Source organism: Athene noctua, chromosome 3 (assembly GCF_965140245.1).
Source record: "Athene noctua chromosome 3, bAthNoc1.hap1.1, whole genome shotgun sequence".
Classification (NCBI taxonomy): Eukaryota; Metazoa; Chordata; class Aves; order Strigiformes; family Strigidae; genus Athene; species Athene noctua.
This window is the reverse complement of record NC_134039.1, coordinates 7872868-7898580: the sequence shown is the minus strand read 5'-3', so window position 1 is coordinate 7898580 and position 25713 is coordinate 7872868. Positions and strand designations below refer to the sequence as shown.

Here is a 25713-nt window from a genome sequence, read left to right as displayed (position 1 = left end):
CCGCCAGGCCCCGGCTGCCGTCACCAAGGCAACGGCAAGCGGCGCCCGGGGAAGGGGTCACGTGCCCGGAAGCGCCTCGAGGGAGGAAGTGACGGAGCGGCGGGGAGCCCCGGAGGCCAAGATTTAAAAAAAAAAAAAAAAAAGAAAAAAAAGGGAAAAAAAAAAAAAAGGGAGGGGGTGAGGGGGCGGAACCGGCCGGGGCGCGGCGCGCGCGTGCGGGCCCCGCCCCCACGGCAGGCCCGGCCCCGTTCCCCCCCCCCGGGGCCGCCCTGCCAGGCCGCGGCCGGCCGGGCCCGCCGGGAGCCGCCGCGAGGTAACGCCCCCGGCCCCGCCCTCCCCAACAACGGGGCCCCCGGGCGCCGCCCCGCCCCGCCCGGCCGGGGCCCGGCCTGGCTGCCCGCGCGCGGGGGGCGTGCCAGGCGGCGGCGGCCCGGGGGCTCCGGTACCGCCGGCAGCGCGGGTGCCTCAGGCGGGCGCGGGAGCTCCCGGCAGGGCGGGCGGCGGCGCTGCCGCCACCACCGCTGTTGCTGCTGCTGCCGCCGCTGCTGCTGCTGCGGGAGCGGAGCGGGGCAGCGCCGTGGCGGCTGCAGGTGAGGCCGGGCCCGGGTGCGCGGGGCGGCCGCGGCGGGGAGAGTTTCCCGGGGCCGCGGCGGGCTGGAAGTTGACAGCGGCGGCGGAGCAGCCATTGTCTGCCCGGCCCGGCCCCGAGAGCAGCGGCCGGGCACAACTCCCCCTCGCAGCCCCGCTCCCGCCTCCCGGGCGGCCGCCGCTCCCCCCCCCCTCCCTACCTCCCTCCCTCCGCCGGTGGCCGGGCGTTAAACACGCGCCTTTCTTTAGCTCCCCGCGGCGGGCATCCTGCGGCGGATCCCCGCCTCCCGCCGCGGCGGGGCTGCGTGCACGGCACGTACGTGTTGCAGGGCGCCTGCACACTCTTTGTCGGCTTAACTTTGCTGCCGGAGTTACCGGCGGCCTGGGGGGCGGGGGGGGGAGCTGCCCGCCGCGCTGTGTCCGGAGTGTGTGTGTGTCGTTCCCCCCCGCCCCACTCCCCGGGCGCTGCGGCCCCGCTGAGCGGGCGGCGAGGCGCTTGGCGGGGAACGGCGGGCGGTGCCGGGTCCCGCCGTGCGCGGGAGTCGCACCTGCGGCTGCTCCGCGAGCATCCCCCGGCAGAGTTAATGGGTCCCGGCAGTTTCACGCCTCTGCTCGCTTCGCTTTGAGACTGTGTTGAGAAAAATACAGTAGCAGGGCGAGGAGTGTGGTGTAGTCCCGGCTGCTCATTTGTCCTCCCCAAAACCTCTGAGCAAACCTTGTGCAAGTCTTACTCATTCGCTAACTTAGTTTCTCGAAGCGACAGAACCAGTTGCAAGGTTAGAAAATGTTCTGCAGGCAGCAGTCACGTGTCAGGGGGACTGGATGGGGTGCGTAAAACTTTTCTACCTCCTACCTAGTGTTCAGTGGCTAGAGTAGATCTTTGGCCCGACTCTTCTGCTCTTGGACTTGAAAAAGGTCAGGGACTTGTAGACAGGCCACCTGTGGTGGTCGTGGTTTGTGCTGGCCCACGTCCTCATGCTTGCGCTGCTCTGTGAGCTAGTTTTCTCCTTTCTCCTTCCCTCCCTTTCTGCTGCCCTGTCGTTCCTGCCATGGTGTTAATAGGCCTTTGTATCCTTCCGTGTCTGCCTCTTAGGGTGCAGGTCTAGCTGTGGTTAATTTACAGTAATAGCCATGTTGTTACTCTTTTTTTTTTTTTCTTTTCCCCGCAAGGTTTGTTGATTAACTCAATCTTTCGGAAACCCATGGTTTAACCATTTTTATTGGGTTATCCATCTCATGGACCACCTGAGCCGATTGATCTGATAGCCCAGTGATCACTAGATTTTTGTAAGAGGAGGGTGCTGGGAGATGCGCTTGGAGGAGGGGAGAGGGTGTAATCCATGCTGTTTTGTGTGGGAATAGCCTGTTTTTGGATCAGATTTCACTAACACGGAGCTGCATCCTTAGATGAACTTGCCTGGGGAAATACTGTGCCTTTTCACTTTTGTATTTGGAAAGGGTTTTGCTGGATAATCCTCCTTGCTGTGTGTGACTTAAAATTCTTACCACCCTTCTGCCAAGGGAGGTATCTGTGGCCCCAAAAGGCCCTCTGCCTACACAGAGACCAATATTTTTTGATGCCTCTCATCCCAGAGGTGGGATTTCAAGTAGGATGCTGTTTGTGCTAGGACCTGATTTTAAGAAGATCTAGATCGATGTGAAACCCTCAAAAATGCTGGAAAACTTAAGAATCCATGGTGCTGTTTACTGAGGAAAGACAGGTTGGTGGAGCAGAGCACCAAGTCAGAAGCCAGGTTTCTCCTGGTGCGGCTGTTGGGTGTAAGGGTGTGTGCTACGGCTAAGCTGAAACTTACTTATCTCCTCTCTCTCATGCTTGTGGCATCACAGGTGAGCTAATTCAACTCACTGATCTGGCAGAAAATTATGTTTAGGGTAGCTTTTCTGCAAAGTTAACAAGTTGATCTAGGGAGCACCAAAAGTGAGGCAAATGCTGGGAAGAACCTGCACAAGGAGGCTGAGGGTGGGCACAGAATAGAAATAGTCTCCTGATAGTAGCTGAGCTACTAGATGACGTGGTGTGATATGTGTAGCTTCACTCTGACTTGCATTTTAACCCCATGCAAAATACTTCATTTATCTACCACAGTTTCTTTCTTTCAAGAATATTCTCTCCCTTCTCAATTTTATTTATTTTCAGGCTTCATTTACTTTTTGTGGTGCTGCCCCCTGGGGAATATCTTTAAGGCTATTGTCTTCTCCAGAGCTTTTGTGTTCTAGAAGGACTTACTGACCAACTGTTTCTAGCTGTAAGAATTGTGCGTGAAGACAGTAGGGACTAGTTAGGCGGGTGTATGTCTCAGCTGAGGAGAAGACGGCTGCAGAGTGGAATTATGACCCCACTGCTGAAGCAGTGCAGGAAGCCAGTGTTGGAATAGCAGGGAGATGCCTGAGCAGGACTTGAGGGCAGAGGTGAAGATGTGTGGGGAAGACAGGACTGGAGCAGCAGCTATCTGCTTGTCGATTATAGAATCTTCCAGATTTTGGGGACCTGGTTTGGAGCAGCAGTTCCCTGATTTAGCCAGCCATCCTCTGCAGTGTTCATGCTGTTACCCTACTTTAAAGTCATCTGTACCCTTACCACCATGAACAGAATTTAAAAAGTTGTCTGGTTGAGACTATAGTTGTGGCTCCTTTTCTGTTGCGCTGGTCTGTTTATTCACCTGGAAGAAGCTGTGTTTGGTGAAGGCTGTGAAGCTCACAGTCTCTGGATTTGTAAAGGTCTACACAGGGGCTGTGCTGGTGCTGTGGGGACCTTGAAGTCTAAGGGTCCCATTTATATTTTGCAGGGGAGCCAGCTGGTGGTTTGGAAACAAACAGGCTCTTGGTGATGTTGAGACTATCAGAATCTTTTTTTTTCTTTCTAATCTTAGGAAGAATGATATCCTTTTAAAAAATCAGCATTTTCAGAGGAGTTGTTGAATAATTATTTTCGCACTTTCCCTTTTCTGACTCTAAGCCCTCCTACTGTTACTCCTTGTGTAGCCCATGTTTCTCGTTGCACAAAACTTTCTGATCATCCCAGTACATTACTCTTCTGCTAAGCACTCTCTTCAGTCTCACTTCTCTTCTTGGCTGATGAAAGCCTTCTCCAGTCCTTCCTCAATCCTGTGGTTCACTGCAACTCATCATTCTGCTGCTGGAAGATCTCTCTGGCTCTGCAATGACCTCTTTAGCAGCTTTCCCCTTACAAGTGTTGCCAGTGAACCCTTCATCCACTCTGCTTCTGACTCCATCCCTCCTGAAAGCAACTTGCCACCACAGATACCACATTCCAGTCTAATATCAAAGTCATCATCTGTTGGGAGCAACAAGTAGCTGGAAAGTCCATGTGATCAGAGAAGGGAAGAAAGAGTTGAGGGCTGGGGGCTAAACTGGGAGAAGGAGGGACCAAGCTGGTATTTCCGCAGTAGGGCAGCAGAGTTGTGGGATAATTATACCTCTTATGGGCCGGGAGGAAGAGGGGATCAGAAGTTGCCAAAGTGCAGTGAGAGACTGTTACTTAAGTTCACTAGCCTCTCTTGAAGGAGAGGTGATCAGGTCTGGAGCCAAATGATTGTCTGAATGAGCTGCAGCTGCGCCTTCACTCTTGTGCCTTTTTAAGAGTTCAGGATGCTGTAGCTTCCAACTGTGGCACAGCAATAAAAATATGAGAATGTGGGCATTACATTTCTGACAGAGTTAATAAAAGATGGAAATCGTGAGTATAATTCCTGGGTGATTTCAGAGCCCTGGCATCCCTGGTCCTCTGTGATGTAGCAGAGCTGTGCAAGAAGCCTGGTACTGGGATATTCCAGTAAAAAAAGGTGTGTGTGATGCAGTGAAATACGGCTTGGTTCTTTCTCTAGCCTGACTTAGTTTCCAATTCTTTCGATGTAGATCTGGAGTCCGTCTCAGCCTGAGCTCCTGGGATCCTGTCACCATGGAGACTGAAAGTGAGCAGAACTCCAGCTCCACCAGCGGGAGCTCCAGTTCTGGAGGAAGCACCCGTCCTCAGATATCACAGATGTCCCTCTATGAGCGACAGGCAGTACAGGTGAGACGCTGTTATGTTCCGGGATGGCACGTGCATCAGTGGAAGGTGGTGGTGAGCCCTTTCTTGTTCCTCTGAGTTATCATGTGTCAAGGTGGGAGTGTGCTTGAAGGACCGTCATGTTTGCAGATTTAGAAATTCTTGTGCTGGGCCCAATGGTTAGTTCCTGTAGCCTGATACTGTGCTTCGTGTTTCATAGGTTACTCCACCAGTGTCCAGCCTCTTATATTTAATCCATACTGTGATCCAGTAGATTGATTTTAGCCTGCTGTTTTAGAGCAAATCATTCAGTTTATCATCCGAGTTCCTCTATACAGTGTATATCCTCTGTATACATCCTATACTGGAACGCTTGTCTGTCTGCTTGAGCACACACATCCCAGATACCTGGAAATTTCTTAAAGTCTTGCAAATGTGCTTCCCTCTGTCCTGGAATACACCTGTGATTGTTACCAAGTTTGTAGCTGTACTATGTATTTTGATGTGCTAATCTAGTGACTTTGCTTTTTTCATGGAGTCTAGGGATGGTCTCAGGGCTGTTATGTCTTCTTTGCTCTCTCTAATTGCATTTCAAGGGCACGCTATTTTTGACAATTGGGTTTTCCTCTTTCTCTAGGCCCTGCAGGCACTCCAAAGACAGCCCAATGCAGCCCAGTACTTTCATCAGTTCATGCTCCAGCAGCAGCTTAACAGTGCCCAGCTTCACAGCCTGGCTGCCGTGCAGCAGGTGAGTTGCCAAGGGGCAGAAGGAGAGCAATTGGATCGTTCTCTGGGGAAGATCCAGAGATTCTCTCCTTATGAAGTGACTTGTGCACCGAGGTCATCCTGATCCATGATGAGACAATGAGTCCCTAAACGCATTGTCTAAAGCTACTAAAACGAGCTAGTAAACTAGAATAGAAGCCTGATGCAAAGATTTGTTTGGTTTTCAGGTACAGAGCAGGGGAAGACAAAATTTGCCATCCCCATGGCAACGCCCCACTTCACTTCAGAGGCCTATGACTAGCCCCTGCACCTTCTTTAAATAAAAGAAGGGTGGTTAAATCAGCAGTGGATGCAGTAGTGTTTAAAACCTGTATTAAAGTAAACTGTGGATTGTTACCTCTCTGAGAATAAACATGGTCTTGTGTGCATGACATTTCAGGTGGTATCCTCTGAATTTTCTGTCTTGAAACTTAGTAGCCCATGTTTTCTTTACCAGTTACTAGCAAGAGGGATCTGGGGTAAATCTTGTCCGTCCAGGAGGGTGTTTCTTTAATTGAGATATGTTTATACATATTGGGATGTTTTTTTTCTATGTGTAATTGTTGAGTGGTGTTTTTTCAGCAATTTTGCTCACCTACCAGATTTTATCATCAGTTGAAGATGGATTATGTGTGATGTGACTACAGTTCTGTCTCTGTAACAATATCTCCACCAGCAGCTGTCCTCCTTGGCTGTTAGTCCAGCACTTAGTTGTTCTCAAAATCTCTACTTGCAGTTTCATAGCATAGAGGGAACAGAATCCTCTCACCAGTTTTGCACAAATCTTAGTTATAAAACTAACTAAACTTGTACAGTGGAATTCCCATGGGATCATGGGAGGGGGACGGAACCCAATAATTACATTCCTCCATGAACCATATGTGCTGTAATCTGAAATTTGTTACTTGGAGTGCTATCATTACATTGTTACTAAACTGCCTAACTAGCCCAGCTTAAATTGCTAATATTGCAGGGAACAATGGGGTGTTAACCGTGGATTTTCAGCATTGGGATGAGGGTTGCCGTGTGTAGCATGACAGGCTAGGGCAATGGTAGAGTGTATACCCACAGGTGGAAGGACTGGAGGTCCTTTGGTGGACATATAGAGGACGTAAGGGTCTGTTGTCCACTGCCTTGGGTAGTGTGTAGGACTGACCTGGCTGGGGAAGAGGAGGCACGTTGCTGCACCTGATTTGTAGGTCACAGCAGAGATTTGCAGTGGTTAGATTGTGCTCCTGTTCTCTAGAATGGAAGATGATGATAATGATGATGGGACTAGGTGTTCTGACAAAGTCAACTATTTGGGCTGGGTTGAAAAGTTTGTTCCAGGTACTCATTTCTCTGTCAATCTCTCCTGCAGGCTACAATCGCAGCCAGTAGACAGGCCAGCTCCCCCAACACCAGCACCTCGCAACAGACCACCACCACCCAGGCTTCTGTAAGTAACTGCTCCCTCACACACATATCAAAGCCTCCTTCCCACCCTCTGCCTTGTTCTTTCTCCTCTTTGTCTTTTAGGAAGGCAGTCAGACAGGGAAACGCAGCTTCTAAGAATGCTGGGAATCCACAAGATGCAGACAGCTTTGAGGATTTGGGGTGCTGTCATTATTGGTGGGGGTTGAGGAGACCAGAGAAGGTTTCTGAGTGGGAGAGGCCTCTCAGCTGGAAGGATGGACACTGATCTCTCTTTGCTGAGGCTTTGAGGATATGTTGTATGGATTTGAAAAGGATCAAGACTTTTAAGAAGGAGGAGTCATGAGCAACTTGAAAGGGAATACTCTTTATTTTTTTCTTGGTCACAGTAGTAGTTTGTTATATGAGGAGTCTGGTTTTGCAGTGAGTATTGAGGAACTGGGATTTGTTCAGAGAGTAGATGAGTTGGTAGGGTAGAGGTTACTTTGTGGGGTTTTTTTTCCTTTCCTTGAGAGGCTGGAAAAAAGTATGTACGTATTTTGGATCTCTTATTGCAGTTGCATGCTAAAAGGGATATTCAGGCTTAGCATACAAATGAGGTTAGCATCCAGAGCTTTGGCTAGTTTAGATTGTGTAGTCTCTAACACAAGTACTTTTTTCTTCTTGGTCCCCTGTGGGATACAGGAAAAAAACTGTAAAATGTCTGTTCTGGCTGTACCTCAGTAAGTGAATTTGTATTTGTTTCTTTGCCTCCATCTCTTCATACATGATTTGGGGCTTTTCTCTGTTTTAAGATCAACCTAGCCACCACATCAGCTGCTCAGCTGATCAGTCGGTCACAGAGCGTGAGCTCCCCCAGCGCCACAACCCTGACGCAGTCTGTGCTCCTTGGGAATACCACCTCACCACCCCTCAACCAGTCGCAGGCTCAGATGTATCTCCGGGTAAGAGATGTGTACGCAGAACGTGTGCTGACTGCGAATCCCACTTCCTAGCCACTTCACTGTTTCACTGCTTGGGATTACCAACACCTTTGGGCTACCTCTAGCTTTAAGGATGAGGCACTCTATTTTAAATTCAGATGGGGAAGCTCTTGTCTCTGAAACCCCAAGTTTAACTCTGGGCTCAGCTGAGGGTAGATGAGCTTTGTATTGTGTGGCTCAGGTGAGATTGTTTAAGAACTATGTTTGTCTCTGCATAGATGTTAAAGATCCCATGGCACTTCTTACTAGAGTGTAAATGTGAGAGAGATGTCCTAGACTTGAGTATAGCTCACAGAAATAAAGCTACTCTTCTAGTTCAGTGCTAGAACAGATATATGGTAAATTATTCTCCTACCATTGCTGACCTCAGTCAGAATTCAAGTAAGTCTAGAAACATAAATGAACATGAACAAATGTGTCATCCTTTTAATTGCTTTCAAGTGCCGCTAAATAGAAGACTTTAGGCTTGACTATATAGTCAGTCTGGGGTTTAGTTACCTACTTGAAAAATGTTTTCTGCGTCACTTTAGATACAGACTGTAATCCCCTTCTTTTCAAGCAAGCCTGGCCTTAGATGTATGTCTTTTATCACTGTTTCTCAACCAGTCCCAGATATACATCTGAAAAATCAGTGGTAGCCCAGACTTTTAGCCAGCACAGGGCAATCTGTGCGAGCTGGCCCAGGCCCATGTTTAATAGAAGAGTGCTTGTTTCTGTAAGGCAACTGTTCCCAGTTTTCTGCTCCTGAGGGTTATGTTCAGTGTTACAGTGCAGGGAGGGTTGGGGGTTTTGCAATGTGTCATATTGCAGCCCAGTGTTGCTTTGTAATCTATTTGCTTGTGGTTCGTTGTCTGTCTTTCTCTCTCCCTCTCTGTTCCTCTCATTTCACATCACCCGACCCTCCCTCAACAGCCACAGCTGGGGAACCTGTTGCAGGTAAACCGGACCTTGGGCCGTAATGTGCCTCTTGCCTCCCAACTCATCCTGATGCCCAACGGGGCTGTGGCCGCTGTGCAGCAGGAGGTACCACCCACTCAGTCTCCGGGGGTCCATGCAGACACAGACCAGGTCAGTGACACCCCCTTCCTCTGCTCTCCCTCACCCCACGCTCTGGTCTTGCTCTCCAGCCATCCCTGTGTAGCAGATTAGCTCTGTTTTATCCCCAACCTGTGTCCCTGTGCAGGCAGCAGATTCTCTTTTCTCTTGCCACCCTTTTTTGTGTGTTTGCCTCCAGAGATGGAATTAATTTCTGCTTAAAATTTCTGGGGTGAGCCACAGGCTGGATCAATCCCATCTTCACAGTTTCTCTATTGTCCTTGTGTGAAAAGAATTGTTGAGTTCTATGTCCAGTTTTCAGTCACTGTCAGTCACTGTTCAGTCACAAGCAATGAGGAGTCTTTGCTATAGGTAGTATTCCTTCACCCACTTGGTTTGTTGTTGTAAAGATGCCAAAAACCGTACAGGACACAAGGTCTTACCTCCTGTATTCATCTATATGTAAACACAGGGAGCTGCTGTAGCTTCCCATTTCCCTTGTCCTGTCCCAGACATTTTTGGGATTTCCAGTTACTTAATATTTTTTTTTCCTCTGGAGCATTTTCTTTGAAGGAAAGTCAGAGGATGGCAGCACCAAAATACAGAGGAACTGGTGAAATCTGAAGGGCTGCAGGCCACAAGTAGATCTGTGGGTCTGCTGAGTGGAAAACCCTGCACAGGGGGAGGAGGCAGCTGGCACAAAAGTTGAAAACTGGTCTTTAAAGGGGTAATTCAGTGCTTTTAGAGCTGTGCTAAACTAGGTCCTACCAATGCAAAGGCATGGCAGGCAGGTCTGAAGGCTGTCCCATGCCTCAGGGAATGGCAGTGTCCTCATGTGCCCGTTCAGAAAGTGCCACGAGGTCTTTAACTTCCATCAGAGATGGGGTGGGAGTTCAGGATAATGTTTCCTGGGGAGGGCTGTGCCTCAGCTTTGTCCTGCAGTGTTAGCCAGCTCCCCACATGCAGTTTAAACCATGTTGCTTATGTGTTCTCTGCCAAACTTCCAGCAAGTGAAGTATGTAAAGCAAACTGATTCTGTTCTGTATATGTGTTTTTAGGTGCAGAACTTGGCTGTGAGGAGCCAGCAGGCCTCAGCTGCTAACGCCCAGCTCCAAGGCTCCGCTCAGAAGGCAGCTCTGCCAGGAAACTCCCAGGCTTCGGGCTTACCGCAGGCCACCAGCACGGGCCAGACCTTGGCAGTGGCTCAGGCCTCCTCTGGCAGCGCAGGCCAGTCCCTCAACTTGAGCCAGGGGTCAGCGGGCAGTAACGGTGTCTCCGGGGGTGTGGTGGCAAGTGGTGGGAGCCAGACCTCAGCGGGATTGGGCCAGACCTCCTCAGCAGGAGCCACAGGCAGTTGCCAAAGGAAAGGCACGGGGGTGGTTCAGCCGTTACCGGTAGCAGCTGCCCAGGCCGTGACTGTCAGCCAGGGAAGCCAGACGGAGACAGAGAATGCAGCCACAAAGAAGGGCGAAACGGACAGCGGTGGACAGCAAACGGTGGGCATGAACCTGACCAGGACTGCTACACCAGCACCCAGCCAGACGTTGATCAGCTCAGGTAAGCGCAGACCTGTCCCTTCTCTGCGAGCCCACTGGGCTTTCACAAGAGTGCCACTTGAAAGCCCAATGGTGAGAGGTTTTCCAACATGCCTCCCAGCCTCTGGGCTCCTGGAGGTTTTTCTCTAGGTGTTACCCCTCTCTATTAGCCAGAAAAGTTGATTTAGTCCCTCGTGTCCTCTGCCAGTCAGCTGTTAGTCATTTTGGAGCTTAATGACTCAAACCAGTGCTGTGACTGCCTGCCGTTGTTGTTGTTCCCAGCTGCACTGTTGATAACTTTTGCTCTCTCCCCTTTTCCCACTCTGTGTTTGCACAGCCACATATACACAGATCCAGCCGCACTCGCTGATCCAGCAGCAGCAGCAGATCCACCTGCAGAAGCAGGTGGTGATCCAGCAGCAGATCGCCATTCATCACCAGCAGCAGTTCCAGCATCGCCAGTCCCAGCTCCTCCACACAGCCACCCATCTTCAGCTGGCCCAACAGCAGCAACAGCAGCAAGCACCATCTCTGACCCAACAGCAGCAGCAAGCTCAACCTCCACAGCAACAGGCTCCACCTCAAAACCAGCAGCAGGCTCAGACCCTCGTGGTACAACCTATGCTGCAGTCCCAACCGCAGCCTGTGCAGCTCCAGCAGGACAGTCCTTGCCAGCCAGCCACCAAGTCACCCGTTCCAATTCAGTCAAAATCTCTGGTCACCCCCATCAAACCACCTCAGCTTGGGCCTGCCAAAATGTCGGCAACGCAGCAGCCTCCGCCGCACATCCCCGTGCAGGTGGTGGGTACTCGGCAGCAGGGCTCAGGCCAAGCCCAAGCGCTGGGCTTGGCTCAGATTGCTGCAGCAGTGCCGACGTCCCGGGGAATGCCAGCCGTGGTCCAGCCTGTTTCCCAAGCCCATGCTGCTTCCCCGTCATCGTCTTCAGCTCCAGCATCCTCGCAGGAAGCTCCTCCTCTCACCACAGGGGTGAATTTGGCACAAGTTCAAGGCACAGCCCACATGGTGAAGAGCCCAGCCTCCTCTCCAGTTGTGGCTCAGATGCCAGCAGCATTCTACATGCAGTCTGTCCAGTTGCCAGTAAGTGATACCATTGAGAAGGAGAATAGCATATGGATTCTCTTTGTTCATTCCTAGGACACCAATCGCAGCCCAGGCCCAGGTCAGTGGGATGGGATGGGTAAGGGTTTGGGTAAAGGGATGTGGAGACTTTTTCCTCTCAAAAACACTAATTCTAGTCCAACCCTTTGGGTTACTGACTACAAGCATTTCTTTTCTACGTTATCATTCAAAGGCTTGCGTGAGGTAAATAGGTGAGACTCAGACCCTGCCCCAAATGGGGTAGGTGTCCACGTCACATACTAAAATATCACATTTAACAGTGTGGTGGGTTGACCTTGGCTGGCTGCTGGGTGACCACCAAGCTGCTCTATCACTCCTCCTTCACAATAGGACAGGGGGAGAAAAATAAAACAAAAAGTTTTTGGGTCAAGATAAGGACAGGGAGATCACTTACCAATTACTGTCATGGGCAAAACAAAGTCAGTTCAGGGGAATTAATTTAATTGATTGACAATCAGAGTAGGATAATGAGAAAGAAGAACAAATCTAAAAAACATGTCCCCCACCTTCTTCACAGGTTCAGCTTCATTCCAGACTCTCTACCTTCTCCCCTTGAGCAGTGCAGGAGGACGGGGAATGGGGGTTGTGGTCAGTTCATAATGTTTTGTCTCTGCTGCTCCTTTCTCCTCACACTTTTCCCTTGCTCCAGGGTGGGATCCCTCCTTTAGGAGACAGTCCTTCGTAAACTGCTCCATTGTGAGTCCCTCCCACGGGGTGCAGTCCTTCAGGAACAGACTGCTCCAGTGTAGGTCCCCCATGGGGTCACAAGCCCTGCCAGGAGCCTGCTCCAGCGTGGGCTGGCTCTCAGCAGGGTCACTGCTTCCTTCAGGGTACATCCACCTGCTCTGCTGTAGGGACCTCCATGGGTGCAGGCACAGCTGTCTCACCACGGGCTTCACCACAGGCTGCAGGGGAACCTCTGCTCTGGCACCTGGAGCACCTCCTCCCCCTTCTTCTGCACTGCCCTTGGTGTCTGCGGAGTTGTTTCTCTCACATATCCTCACTCCTTTCTCCCAGCTGCTGTTGTGCAGTATTTTTTACCCTTTCTTAAATATGTTATCACAGAGGCGTTACCAACATCACTGATGGGCTTGGCCTTGGCCGGTGGCGGGTCCGTCTTGGAGCCAGCTGGAACTGGCTCTATTGGACATGCGGAAGCTTCTGGCGTCTTCTCACGGAAGCCCCCCAGCTACTAAAACCTTGCCACATAAACCCAATGCAAACAGTAACTGCCTTCTTTGTTGTCTCTCTCAGGAGAGAGATGAGAGCCGAGTGGGCCATGAAGACTGAACTCCCCTCTTCTCGATGGGTGTGGATACCTCTGGGTCAGAGACCCCTTGCTGTGTGGTAACAGCCACTACTCGAGGCCTGAGGGTCCCCTATGCAGAGGCTATGCAGGGGAACACAAAGATGGCTCATATTCCACAGGCCTCATTCCGTGCTGCTTTAAATTGTCCAGCTAGAGCCGGCCTAACTCCCTTGGGATAACAGCACTTTGCCATCTCGGAGTCCCTTAGCCAGTTGCTGAGACTGTTTTCTAAGCTCTGGCTGCTGCTTCAGGGAGGTGTCACAGAATTTGTCTGTTTTTTTTTTTTTTTTTTTTTTTTTTTTAGTAGGGGGACAATTCTGCTGTCATCCAACATATGCCCTCTACTCTTTTTGACTCTCCTCCATCAAAACTGATCTGATTTAGCCAAAAGTCTGTTTGGAAACTGCTGGGTGACTGCCATTCCACTTCTTCCTGGAATAATCCTTTGAGGTTCACACAGTGTCTTGGTATTATATCAATGGATCAAAGTGAATTGGGACACCAGATCCTAGTCACAGTGGCATGGTAGTGAGTCTTCTGGAGTTTTGCTCCCTGCTAGGCACATGCTCCTAAGTAGAGATATGTACTGTGAGGGAGCTAGAGGAATTTTCCAGGAGAAGGAACCAGGCTGGAAATGATGTACAATGGAGCAAAATGCATCTTCCTTCTGCCTTTGATCTGTCTTGTTCTTTGCTTTGGAGCTTCTCTCTGCTTAAGTGTTCCTCTTTATTCACACAGGGCAAGTCTCAGACCTTATCAGTAAAGCGCAAGGCAGAGTCAGAGGAGGAGAAGGAGGAGTCACCTGGTGTCAGTGCACTCCTGCCTGCCAGGTCCTCTCCTGTGACAGACAGCCCCAAAAACATGGAGGAGAAGAGTGGCCTTGGAGGTGAGGTACAAAGAAGAGCTCTGCTTGTGTGTGCTGATGATCTGATCTTGTATTCCATTTGAAGTAGATGGAGCAAAGGTAACTGACTCTTGTGCTATTAACTTCCCAGATAAATCTGATCCTGCTGCTGTTGCAACCCCAAATACTGCCTCAAGTGAAGGAGGATCAGTCACCCCCACCTCTGCTCCCACCCCAAACCTGGCAATGGTGTCACGTCAGATGGGAGACTCCAAACCCCCACAAGCCATTGTCAAGCCCCAGATCCTGACACACATCATTGAAGGCTTTGTTATCCAGGAAGGAGCAGAGCCCTTTCCGGTAGGGATTCTCAGCTGTGGGGGAAGATGTAGTGCTCTCTTGGGAAGGTGGTGAGCTTCCAGCTTTGGACAGGAGTTTCTTTCCCCATATTCCAACTCAGCATTTTTAGCCTGAGACACAGACAGTGAAGAGGAAGGGAAAGGAGGGAGGTGCCACGCATGAAGCAAGGCATTAATAAGTGGTGGCATTAAAGAGAGTGGGTTGGAAGGAGTAAAACAGGTGTGATGGGAACTGTTTTCTCCAGTAGTCCTCAAAGTGATAATGTATGCAGGAGTTGTAAGAAGGTTCTTCCTTCTGATTTTTAGTGAGGAAAAGATGTGCTGCGTTTTGAACAAGCAGCAAGTGAAGTTAAAGCAAATAAGGGGAAATGCAGCTACATGGAATTGCAGGTTATTCGAGGCAGATAACACTTGGTGATCTTTGAATGAACCAAGCCTGTGAGTCAGGAAGGAGTAATAACTGCTCAGCATCTCTCCTTCCCTAGTAGGCAGAGGGTTTCTTCTGAGCGGTAATAAGGTGTGAGCAGCATCACACCTTGGAGAGGGTGGTGGACACAGCCAGTCCTTTACTGATGGCCCAACTCCTTCTCTTCCTGTCTAGGTGGGTTGTTCTCAGCTGCTGAAAGAATCTGAGAAGCCACTGCAGGGAGAGGCTCCTTCTGGCCAGAGTGAAAACCTGTCCAGCAATTCTCCAGGAGGGGACAGTGCTTCTATGGGTGAGTTACGGCACCAAGAGGCCTAACTAGTGTTACTGAAAGTTTCTGCTCTGTGATAACTGTATCTCACTTTATACATTGTGGGCTTGTATCTCTTCCTTCTAACTCCTTAAGAGACCCAAGCTGTGGACCTAGGATCTTCTTGTCTTGAGTGCCATAGGACACTATTTTTATGTTGTTAATATGATCTAACACACCCTGCGTCAGTAGTGAGCAGGAGAATTCAAACTGTACCTGTCTCTAATGACCCTGAAGGCTGCGAAGGATGCGTGGACACAACAGAGAGTGCAGTGATGGGACATTTCCCACACGGCCTTGTAGGATATGAGGGATATGCTATTTTTTTGCTTCTCAGTACTGTTTCAATGAACAAGGAGAAATAAACTGCTTTGTTCAATATCCTGGCATCCTAATTAGTGGAGCTTCTGCCTCTCTTTCCTCAGCTTCTTCCCCGAGCTAACTGCTTAGTAGATTCAGTAGAAAACAGTGCTTGGAATATGTCTGCTCAGAAGAGTAGTGGAATGGGGAATTGTGTGATCTGCTTCAGATCACCAACTGGTGTATATTTCTGTGTTTCACTAGAGCTTGATAAGAAGGCAAACTTGCTCAAGTGTGAATACTGTGGAAAGTATGCCCCAGCAACTCAGTTCCGTGGCTCCAAGAGGTTTTGTTCCATGACCTGTGCTAAAAGGTAATAGTAAGACATAATCTTTGTTTTCTCTGACTAAACATTCTCTAGAACTGGGCATGTGCCCTTTCTCCTGGTAGTGTAGAACACTTTAGAACATCTGATCCTCCCTCCATGGGATGCACTGGCCACAGAGATCCTTTAGGACTCTAAATGATTTGTGAATGCTTCTAAGTCTGGAGGGGTGGATGTGGTGTTTGAGTGTAAACAGGACTTCTGACTTGCTCAGAAAACGAAGTGGAAGTTCTGGGGCTCCAAAGAACTTGGCTGACTAAAAGAATTTGTTCTGGTGGCTGTCTGCTGCATTGGTACTAGACAAAGACACAATGGGAGCATTGGGGAGAAGTTAGACTAGTCATTGCTGCTTCCTATTGGTACAGAGTGCTTGTTATGGGTCTTCTTTCCCTCAGGGGAATGACTTAATTGACCCTTTAGATGTTACATCAAGACTCTGGTGTCCAAATATTGCTTGTGTCAGAAGTCTGGACCTGGTTCCTTCCAAGGGGAAGTCTTAGAAGGAGGAAGAACAGACTTGATGTTAAAGAGGAGTTTTATCCCCATCTAGAGGAAGAAGCAGTAGGTTTTGATAGTTGCCATTTCCTAACTGCTGCTCTGCTTCTACTTATTTAAGGTACAATGTTAGCTGCAGCCATCAGTTTCGGCTGCAGAGAAAGAAGATGAAGGAATTCCAGGAAGCTAATTACGCACGTGTGCGCCGACGGGGACCACGGCGCAGCAGCTCTGAAATTGCTCGAACAAAGATCCAGGGCAAGCGCCACAGGGTAAGGACATAGTCAAGGCGGGGGTCAAAGCTCTCACTGCTGGATGTGCCACTTTCTTGTGATGTGGTCGTACAGGGTACGTCAGGTGCACACTGACAGTTGTTACACCGGGCATGGGGAGCTGTTCTAATGGCTCATCAGCTGCAGAAAGCGGGTTCATGTTTGTATTTGTTCTGTTTGTTTGCTCTTGTGTGTCTTGGAGGTCTCAGTGAGTGAGATCAGCTGACACCCTTTGTAGAAAACTATTCACTTTTCCCATATGATTAGTGTTCTTCCACATGAATGATTCCAGTCAGATTATAGAAGCATCAAATGAGCTTCAGTGGTGATGTGAGGAGGAATGGACTGGGGGAGAAGGAAGAGGGAGGGTGAAGTCTCCACTTTCTGGCATCAGGGAGCTCTTGTGTCAGCTGCTTCTGGACCAACAGCCTGAGACAGTTGTCCCAGATCGTTGGGACAACTTCTGCTGTTCTTAGTGTCTTGTTTTGCATCTAGTAGATGTGAATTTCTGGCAAAACACCTTTTTGTTTCCTTTCTTTCTTACGGGCTTGTAGGGCCAGGAAGACTCAAGTCGAGGCTCTGATAACTCCAGCTATGATGAAGCTTTGTCCCCTACATCTCCAGGGCCCCTGTCAGTAAGGGCCAGTCATGGAGAGAGGGACCTGTCAAACTCTAGTATGGCCCCACCTACCCCAGATCTACACGGCATCAACCCAGTCTTCCTGTCCAGCAATCCCAGCCGCTGGAGTGTGGAGGAAGTGTACGAGTTCATTGCATCACTGCAAGGTGAAGTTAAGATCCTCTCCTGCACTCCTGTATTCCGGTAGCATGGGGGAATTTGTTGGTTCTCTTTCTGAGAAGAAAGTGGTGCCTAATGCTTTTATTGTACTTTTGTACATGTTTCTGAATTGGAGTGGGTGATACTGATGCTTTACTTCTCAAGCAGCCTGTGTCCTCAGGCAGACCGGGGACTAGAGTGGGGAGGGGGGTCTCCTAGCTTGCCTCCTGTACTTGCCAGAGGCCCGAAGAGTGGGAACAAGGGCAGTGCCCAGGGCACATCTGTTTCTCAGTGCTGGTTTTCGGTTTCACAGGATGCCAGGAAATTGCTGAGGAGTTTCGGTCACAGGAAATTGATGGCCAGGCCCTGTTGCTTCTGAAGGAGGAACACCTCATGAGTGCCATGAACATCAAGCTGGGACCAGCTCTCAAGATCTGTGCCAAGATCAATGTCCTCAAGGAGACCTAACAGCTCTGAAGCCAGAGGTCTCACTTTTGCTCTGACCCCAGGGTCGCAGGGCAGCTGCCAGCTTTGGAGCATCCTGCTGGGGCAGGGAAGAATGGGACAGTCCCCTGTGGTCTTGCATTCAAGAATGAGATAACTGATTGAAACTGCCATGCACAAGCCCATGTCTTGGTCTCTTAATGGTGCTACAAGGGGGAGGAAAACTCCTACCTGGGGCCTTGAAACATCTTTCCCTCTTCCTGATTTGAATATGCCTCTCCCGTATCCCACATAAAGACGTGAAAGGGACCTCCTTCTGTCTTAGCAGACTTCTGAAAGGGAACTGCTCTCACCCTTTTTTGCTACAGCAGGTCTGCTAGATCTTAGTTTTGAATCTCACTGTGCCAGAACTTGAGGCATAGGAAGAGTCAGCCCCACATGGACATTGGGAGCAGCTGTGCTTGGGGCATTTAGGAAGGGGAACTAGTAAATTCCAAGTGACAAAGGTGGACAAACAAGAGTTTGAGCAAAAGGGGCTGCTGCTGTTCCACTCTTAAATACCTAGGCTGCTCATGAACTGGGTTGAATAGCCATTCCAGCATGCATACCAAACCTGAAGGCCTGTGGCAATAGGAGCTGCCTTAGCTTTACTGTCTCCTGTAGAGAATGCAGACTGAAGACAAAGTGTTGCGGCAGCTATCCACTCCAGATACTCCTCTCTGAACCAGTCAGAGGAGGATTTATCCTGAGTACTTATGACAAGGTGATGGGAAAATTGATGGGGAGGGGGATTGTCTTACGTTAGGGAACCCTGCAGCACTAGGTTTGTCTCCCCATTGTGCTAGGGTGTAATTTACAGATCCAAAGCAGTCTCCAGAAGCGCCAAGGCTCTTTATAAAATGGGCTGGGGTTTTGGTTTTTGTTTTTTTTGGTTTTTTGTGTTCTCTTATCAGTTTGTATTATTTCTGTGTCTGTCTTCATTATCCTCAGGAGAGCTTACGGGACAAAGTTTAAGCTGGCAGGATTGTATTGCCTGCCTCAGTTGTTTTTTTTTTTGTTTTTTTTTTTGTTGGTGTTGTAAAACAAATATTTCTCTTCTTCAGTTGAAAAAAACAAAAAAAACAATCACACCCTCCAACAACTGAATACTGATCCTTTCATGTCACTTCTCCCTTCCAAGGGGTAGAATCATGTTAAAGTCCCTCCCTTGCAGCCCCTCCAGGTTGGTTGGTTTTTTTTAAGGACCAAATGTGGTATTCTGAAGTTTTGTAACCAGATTGCCAAAGGTGAAAAACCTGGTCAGAGTTCTCTTCCAGAAGCACCTCCGCTTCAAACAAACAGGCAAAAAACCCCTGAAGACATTGCATGAAGAGGTAAGTGCCCCCTAGAGCCGAAAAGCTGAAAGCAAGATGATTTTATAAACTGCGTGTCTCAGCTTTTCTGTTTTCAGAAGTTTCACTTCTGAAACATAAGACAGTTTTGTGTGGAAGGCACCTACTGTTGTAGGAGAGCTGTAGTGGTATGGGAGGAGGACTAATAAGACAGCTAGGAAAACATTGGAGATCTTTGGAAGGGGCTCTTTATTGACCCATGTTAGAAAAAGAGAGGAGCAAAGGTGCTTAGAAGGTGGATAAAATGTGGCAGCAGCTTCCTAGTCTGAACTGTGCTGTTGAGTCCCACTTTAATGACATCATTGGCCCTGAGGGAATTACAGGGCTTCAACAAAAATAGGCACAAAGGAAGCTGTCCATGCTTACACCCCAGTAACACTACTTGGTCTGATGTAATTTGGGGGCAGGGAGGGGGGAGGTTACTATCTCTAGCAGCAATCAGCAGAGGAAGGCTGCCCGTAAACCATTTTATCTGTAGCAGGCTGGGTGTGGTAAAACTCCTGTTTAGTTTGACCCATGGCAGGGTCAGCAGGCAGCTAGCCTGCCTATGGTACTAGCTACTTCTGAGGACCAGATTTTATTTCAAAGGGGAAGGCTTCACTTCTTCCTTTCATGTTCAGTGTTCTTAATAAAAAAATGCTTGTTCAGGCTTTGCAAGTCTGGCTACTTTTTAATCCCCCCTCCACAACCTGAACATTAATGTAGTGTTTGAGAACTACAACTGTCATCAAAAAGTTACTTCTGATTTTTATTGTTGCAGAAATACAGAGTATAGGAAACTTCTCATCCATAACTACCTGAGCTTTTAAAGCTCCAGTTTTGAAAGATATGTGTACCCCTCCATCTTAAGCCCTAAAGCCACTGGAGTTACACAAAGTGGCAGCAAAACCCATGTAGTAACAAGAAGAGATCTTGTTCCTGGCAAGAGTATTTCAGGCACAAGGCACCACACACTAAGCACCCTTCACCTTTGGGTAAATGAGATGGTCTGGCACCAAAGAAAGCTCCTGTTACATCAGCACACTGCTTTACCATGTTTTTTGGTCATTTTATTTTTGAAAGTTGTGTTTTATACAAAAAAAATTCCTTAAACACCACCATGAAAAACAGTAACAACAGACTCGGTGACTTCCTCTTTTTCCCCATGTTATGAGAAAAATTGAGACCATAACAAAAGTCAAAAAGCAGGAATTGTTTGCCCACTCTAAACCTGGCAAGAAAGCAGGGCCACCCCTTTTCCCTCTGTGTCACTGTTCAGATTCCTTTGGCAGTACTAAAAACACCCCAACCTTGTCTGTCCTCTGCTGTTAACAGTAGTGGCTTGCTTATTCACAGTCTCTGCCAGTCTACACTAGGGCAGAATGGGATTGCTTAGAGTCTAGCCCCTCAAATAAAAAGCAACTAAGAATCAAGGTGCCAAGTTTCTGAAGGTTCCCATCAAGCCTCACGACTCAGCTGTACCTGCTTTTCACCAGAGCCCCAAGAGAAGGTCGCTCTCACTCCCAGCCAGTAGCAGTATGCAAGTACCATCTGCACAGGGCAAATACCTTAAGACTGGCTTGTACCATGCTTAAGTGGACAGCTTATGAAAGTGGGAGTCCTTTACACAGGCTTCTGTGGTTCCTTTTTTATAAAAATAAATGTCAAGGGAAAAGCCTCTACCAAGCAAGGAACTTTTGGAGAGCATGAAATCACAATGCTGACAGTGACAGAGCTGTGTGGGCAGTCACCTCAGGAAGCTTGTAACAGAACTCATGGGGCAGCTACCTGTCTTGTTTTGCCTTGACATCAGTTCCAGTCTCAGCAGATGTTTCCTTTACTTAGCAGCACATAATTTCCTTTGGCTTCTCAATGATTGAGAAGACTTGAGACAATATCTTTACTGAACTGGAAAGTCACAAGACCGTATTTAACTCCTGTAGTTTTTTAGCATTGCTCCTCTCTAGTCTGAGAGGATAGCATGCATCCCTTTACATCTGTTGAAGGAAACTGGTGTGTACCTTCAACATATTGCCATTAGGAGAAGAAAAGACTGCAGAGGTGCTAATGCCTGTTCCACCCCCACGGAGTCTGGCATAGAGCACTCTGTGCAGGTTATGCTGGCAGAAACAGCGTGTAACAGTGCAGAAGCTAGAAAAGCTGAAAATGCATTCAAAGAAAAATAATTCCAGTGTCTTACAGATCCTGTAAACCCTAGGGGAAAGAAAAAAGACACAAAAGATCCCTCCTACAGTCTCAGCTGTTTTAACCCATGGCCTCCTTTTCCTTTCCCATTCTGCACCCATCCATGGCCCTTCTTTGCCTCTCAGTGATTCATCTCCCATTCCTCCTCAGTGCTGAATGCTGATATTGCTTGCTTTCTGTCTTCTGCTCGACTCTCAGCACTTCTCCTCCCCTCCAGCTCTGCTGCACTTTTAAAAACTTAAGACAGCATTATATTCACAAGACACACCATCAGGGACCAGTGCTGTTCACACCCAGAGGCATCCATGGGACTTGACACACCGGAGACAGCGAAAGCAAACAGCATAAAGAAAATCAGAAGTGAGAGAAGGAGAACTGGCTGGGAGGCACCTGGCTAAACAAGCACTGGGAGATGGGGAGAAAAGAACTCAGTGCTGAAAGCCTATCACATCGGTAGCAAGTGGTCATCCCGTTCTTCCGACTCCTCACCCAGCTGGTCATCGCCCACACCACGGTACGCAGCTGGTGCGTTTCGGGGCTTAGATCGGCAGACAAAGTCACAGCCATCCTGCAAGCACAGGATATTGCGCCAGAGTCAGACACTATGCAATTGACTCAGCATCCAAAGCAAAGCAGCTTCTGTCATTTCTCTTTTTGCTATGGGCTTATGGCTAGCTCTGTGCTAGCCATGTGGGACAGGTCCCCAAAACTTGTCTTGACAAGAGAAGCATGCATACAAACATTCTGCTCGGTCTTGAGAGTTCTGGGCATACTGATTAACAGCACGAAGCAACATCAGACTGAGACGAGCATGGAGGATAAACAGCACTGCCAACAGTGACCAAGAAAGGGTTCCAGGGAGTCGAACATTTCACAGTCCCTAGCTCAACATTCCTACCTGAAAAGTATCATCCACTAATGAGCACGTGTTTAGTTTGCTATGTAGCAGTTGCAGGATATTAGCAGGGTATCAGTCTCAGAAAGGATTCAAAAATACTCAAGGGGGGAAAAAAAAAAAAACAAAACAACAAAAACACAGCCTCTTCTTCTACCTCAAGGTACACTACCCTGGTGGTATGTCTACCCAGGATACATAGTCCACAAAGACAAGGCAGATGCCATTTTCTTCTGTCTTAATATATGGATCAGACTGCGAATATATAGGGACTTTTCACTCACCGCCACCAAATTGCCCAGATCTTGCCAGAAGGCAAAGTGAGGAAACTGCTCCATGCCTTTTGCTCCCACTACAAGGCGCTGGTAGAGGAACCCACCAATGATGTAGACTGCAATCAGTGAAGCAAACCTGAAGGGAAGAATTAAAAATCAAAAAGCTGAGGAAATCCTATAGACAACCTCTTCCGAGCCAGCTACCTGCCTCAGATTGGTACTGGAGCAAGTAGATGAACACCACTCATGAACAGAGCTATAAACAGAGACCAGACCAGAAAAGGTCCTCAAAATATTGATTTGCTAGTATAAATCTTTCAGCAGCATTACATGAAGTAGTGTCTCTAAGTACAAACACAAAAAAAAAAAGAGTCAAGACTTCTGGTCTGAATTCCCAGCTCTGGCCAAGAGTTGTACAATTTTAGGAAGTCGTATCTTCCATGTTTCAGTGCACTTGTCTGTAAACTGTGAAGGAAGATATCTACAGGCAATGAGCAGCTCTGCAGCATCAAGTCTTAAGCAAGAGCTTTAGCCCAAAAAGCTCAGAGGCCTGGTAACATCTAACAGTGGCTGTGGATAGGTACATACAATTATCTAATCTAGTATAGCATTTGCTGTGTTTCTAAATGGCACCAGAGATTATGGCCCAGACATGAACAGCTCTTCAAATGACTCACGTGATCAGCAGAATGGAGCCAACGCTGAGATGGGAATCCTCAGCTGGACAAGCCACACTGCTGTCCATCTCAAAGAGGTAGAAACAATCCTGCTCCTTTTCCCGCTCTTCTGAAATAATGCTGAATGAACTCTGCAATTTGGGAGAAGTCATGTGAAAATACACCCAGGCATGCTGAACTTCACCAGAAGACAGTTTTATCACCGTTGGTGCAGCTCAGCAACAGACACTGGAGGACAGAAGAAAATCTGCTGCCTCCTCAAAGCCCTTCTGCTTGTGTGGCAGCCTCCTGCTCCTCTCCCACCTCATGTGTCACTCACCGCTGTAACTCCCTGCTTGCAAGAAATCATTATCACAGCTCTTCTCTTCTCACCACTGCAGTGCCTGCCGTATGAATCACCCCCTTTATAAATCAGCATGATCCAGTCACCTGCCAAGAAAGAAACAATACAGGCTGCAAATCTAGATCAGGAGGTGAAAGGCAAATACTGAGTAAGAAAAGTACTGAGTGGAATCTTACTTCCATTGAAGACCTGGGTTTCATTGATTCTTCCTATCACTGTAGTCTTTCCATTCTGTCTATCTGTTTGCACCAGGCCGCCAAAATCATGCAAGGTGCTATTGACCTCCCTACACACCCTGAAACTGTAGACGTAGTTTTCTGTTTTGCCTTTCTCCACAGTCACGTTAAACCTGCAGCAGGGAGAGGACAGCACAGACAGACCATAAGATTACGAAGAACAAGGCTCAGAGCAGTGGACGCTTAAGACCCAGAAGCCAGTCACAGCCCATACTAATGGGGGAGCCCATTCTGGCTGTCTGGCCCCAAATCTCCCCCTCCCCTTGGCCTGTGGGTAGGCACCGCACAGCCCCGAGGCCTGCAGGGTGTTGTACTGTACCTCATTTCACTCAGGGGCTCTAGTTTCTTCAGCAGGGCTCTTTCCATTTGCGACTCGCTGCTTTCATCACCAATCACATCACAGCTCCTCTCTTTTGGCTGTTCAGCCCCCAGATGGACAGCGAGGGCCATAAAGACTAGCAGCACAGCATACGTATGGCAAGGTGATGACATCCTAGACACACACCACAGAGAACATGGAGGATTTACTGTTTCTGCCCCCTGTAAACTAACTTCAGCAATGACTGGACTCTTCCTCATCCTAACTGCAAAAAAGGAGAAGTCAAAAAATCTAGAAACATCTCAGAGTTTCCAAGAGAGACTTAAATCTGAATTTCCTGCACAGTCAAAGACAATTCACTGGGCTGATTTGGGATTCTTTTCCAAATTTTGCCTTGGGACCACAAAAAGTTTTGCTGCCAAGCACATTAATTAGCACTGATTCAGCCACAGCAGAGCCCAGCAGCCTGAACACTGGAGTAAGTTGCCATCGTTCATTATTGCATCGCACTGAGAAGCCAGTCAGCAGAAAATTATTTACCAGGCCTCTAATCAATCTTCTTCGCAGCTCTCTTGTGAAGAGCTTGCAGGGAAGAGCCACTGTGATTAGCCAGGCTCTGTTTGTTCAAGTGCCTTAATCTTAATAATTATAATTATGTTATCTTTCTAGTACTACTTCAGCTGAGAATCTGTAAGTGTTTAATAATGCTAAGCTGCAACTTCACAGAACGGTTTTTTCTCTTTACACAGGGGAAGAAAGAAACCGAGACATCCTTTGTAAGATCCAACTGAAGAGGTAATAATGAAGATAATACCAAAATCTAGAAGATTTGGCTTTCAGGTTCATGCTAAAAATCACATATGAAACACTCGATGATTGCACCAGCCAACCACAGTGGCGCAACAGATTCCCCTCTGCTTCCCCCATCGCAGATTTCGGAAAAGCCGGCACAAGGCGACCGAAAGACCCGCAATAAAACAAGAGCCTGCCAAGGGGACTGAACCTAACGATCACCCCCAGCCTCCGGGGCGTCCATCGTGGCAGTTTACAGCTGCCAAGGCAGCTCTGAGCCCCGCAGAGGTCAAATGCAAATGAGACGAGGTGCGATGTGCTGAAATGAGGAAGGGAGTGACACAAGAACTCGTGATTCCTCTCTCAGAGGGCCAAAAGCAGACCCCTGCCTTTCGCACCGGCCACGGCTTCTCTGGGAAACTCGCCGGCAGGCGCTTCGCTCACACAAAGTAAAAAGCGATGCGGCTCTTCCCTTCCGCGCGGCCGATTACCGCCCCGGCTGGCCGACTCGGCGGCCGCCTGCCGCTGCCCAGCGCTGGGACAGAGCCGCCTGCCCAGGGCAGGCGCAGCTTCACCCCCGCGGCAGCCTCAGGGGCCTCGGTGCCGCCTCGGTGCCACCCCGCTCCCCCGCCTCCGCTCTCCACCCCCCCGCCCGAGCGCCACCTCCCTCGCCAGCCCCGGGCCGCCGCACCCACCTGCTGCCGCACCGGCCCCGCCCGCCGCGCCGCCCGGCCTCCCCCCGCCGGGCACGGGCACCCCTACGGAAGAGCGATCGCCGCTCACGGGCAGCCCATGCTGCGCGCTCGGCGGTGACGGGGCGGCCCGGGGGCCGCAGGCGCGGACGGCACCGGCCTCCTCCGCGGTCCCGGCCGGCGCCCCTCGCCCGCCCCGTGAGCCGGAAGCAGGAAGGGCGTGGCGGAACTGGCGCTCTCCGCCAATGGGAACCTGGGAGCCGCCGGAATCGCCTCGCCCACTAACGACTCCTCAGCGAATGAGGAGCGGCGGTGGAAAGGGGCGGCTCCTAAAGCCCGCCTCTGCCTATAGCGGGAGCTGTTCCAGAGCCCGCCTCCTTCCTCTTCTCCCTCCAGTAGGAGATGAAAAAAGGCGTGAAAATCCCGCCTCCCCTCGCTTCTCATCCAATAAACGATGAGGATCCCGTGGCGCCCGTCGGCTAACCCCGCCCACCCGGCAG

At 49.4% G+C, this 25713-nt stretch overlaps 2 protein-coding genes across 2 annotated transcripts; one reads left to right on the top strand and one right to left on the bottom strand.

Moving 5' to 3' along the window:
- The first annotated feature begins 415 nt into the window (after positions 1 to 415).
- Positions 416 to 19550, top strand: PHC1 (polyhomeotic homolog 1). Its single transcript, XM_074901870.1, has 15 exons — positions 416 to 590; positions 4486 to 4642; positions 5256 to 5366; positions 6744 to 6821; positions 7591 to 7740; positions 8692 to 8847; positions 9873 to 10371; positions 10687 to 11447; positions 13537 to 13684; positions 13794 to 14002; positions 14603 to 14717; positions 15300 to 15408; positions 16037 to 16187; positions 16742 to 16973; positions 17279 to 19550. The coding sequence occupies exons 2-15, from the start codon at positions 4529 to 4531 to the stop codon at positions 17431 to 17433; spliced, it is 2988 nt and encodes a 995-aa protein (XP_074757971.1). The 5' UTR covers positions 416 to 590; positions 4486 to 4528; the 3' UTR covers positions 17434 to 19550.
- A 277-nt stretch (positions 19551 to 19827) lies between these two features.
- On the bottom strand, positions 19828 to 25343 carry M6PR (mannose-6-phosphate receptor, cation dependent). The gene is made up of 7 exons (XM_074901871.1): positions 25217 to 25343; positions 23730 to 23903; positions 23351 to 23523; positions 23151 to 23260; positions 22832 to 22962; positions 22164 to 22290; positions 19828 to 21552 (listed from the first exon to the last, which is right to left on the bottom strand). Exons 2-7 carry the CDS (start codon positions 23900 to 23902, stop codon positions 21430 to 21432), a joined length of 837 nt encoding a protein of 278 aa, XP_074757972.1. The 5' UTR covers position 23903; positions 25217 to 25343; the 3' UTR covers positions 19828 to 21429.
- Positions 25344 to 25713: the final 370 nt, after the last annotated feature.

Coding starts and splice junctions, on each gene's coding strand:
- PHC1 (XM_074901870.1), top strand. CDS start 4,529: ATGGAGACTGAAAGTGAGCAGAACTCCAGCTCCACCAGCGGGAGCTCC. Junction 7,741..8,691: donor AGGCTCAGATGTATCTCCGG/GTAAGAGATGTG, acceptor CTCCCTCAACAG/CCACAGCTGGGGAACCTGTT. Junction 13,685..13,793: donor GGAGAAGAGTGGCCTTGGAG/GTGAGGTACAAA, acceptor TTAACTTCCCAG/ATAAATCTGATCCTGCTGCT.
- M6PR (XM_074901871.1), bottom strand. CDS start 23,902: ATGTCATCACCTTGCCATACGTATGCTGTGCTGCTAGTCTTTATGGCC. Junction 23,524..23,729: donor GAGCCCCTGAGTGAAATGAG/GTACAGTACAAC, acceptor TCCCTGCTGCAG/GTTTAACGTGACTGTGGAGA. Junction 21,553..22,163: donor ATCTGGGCAATTTGGTGGCG/GTGAGTGAAAAG, acceptor CTGTGCTTGCAG/GATGGCTGTGACTTTGTCTG.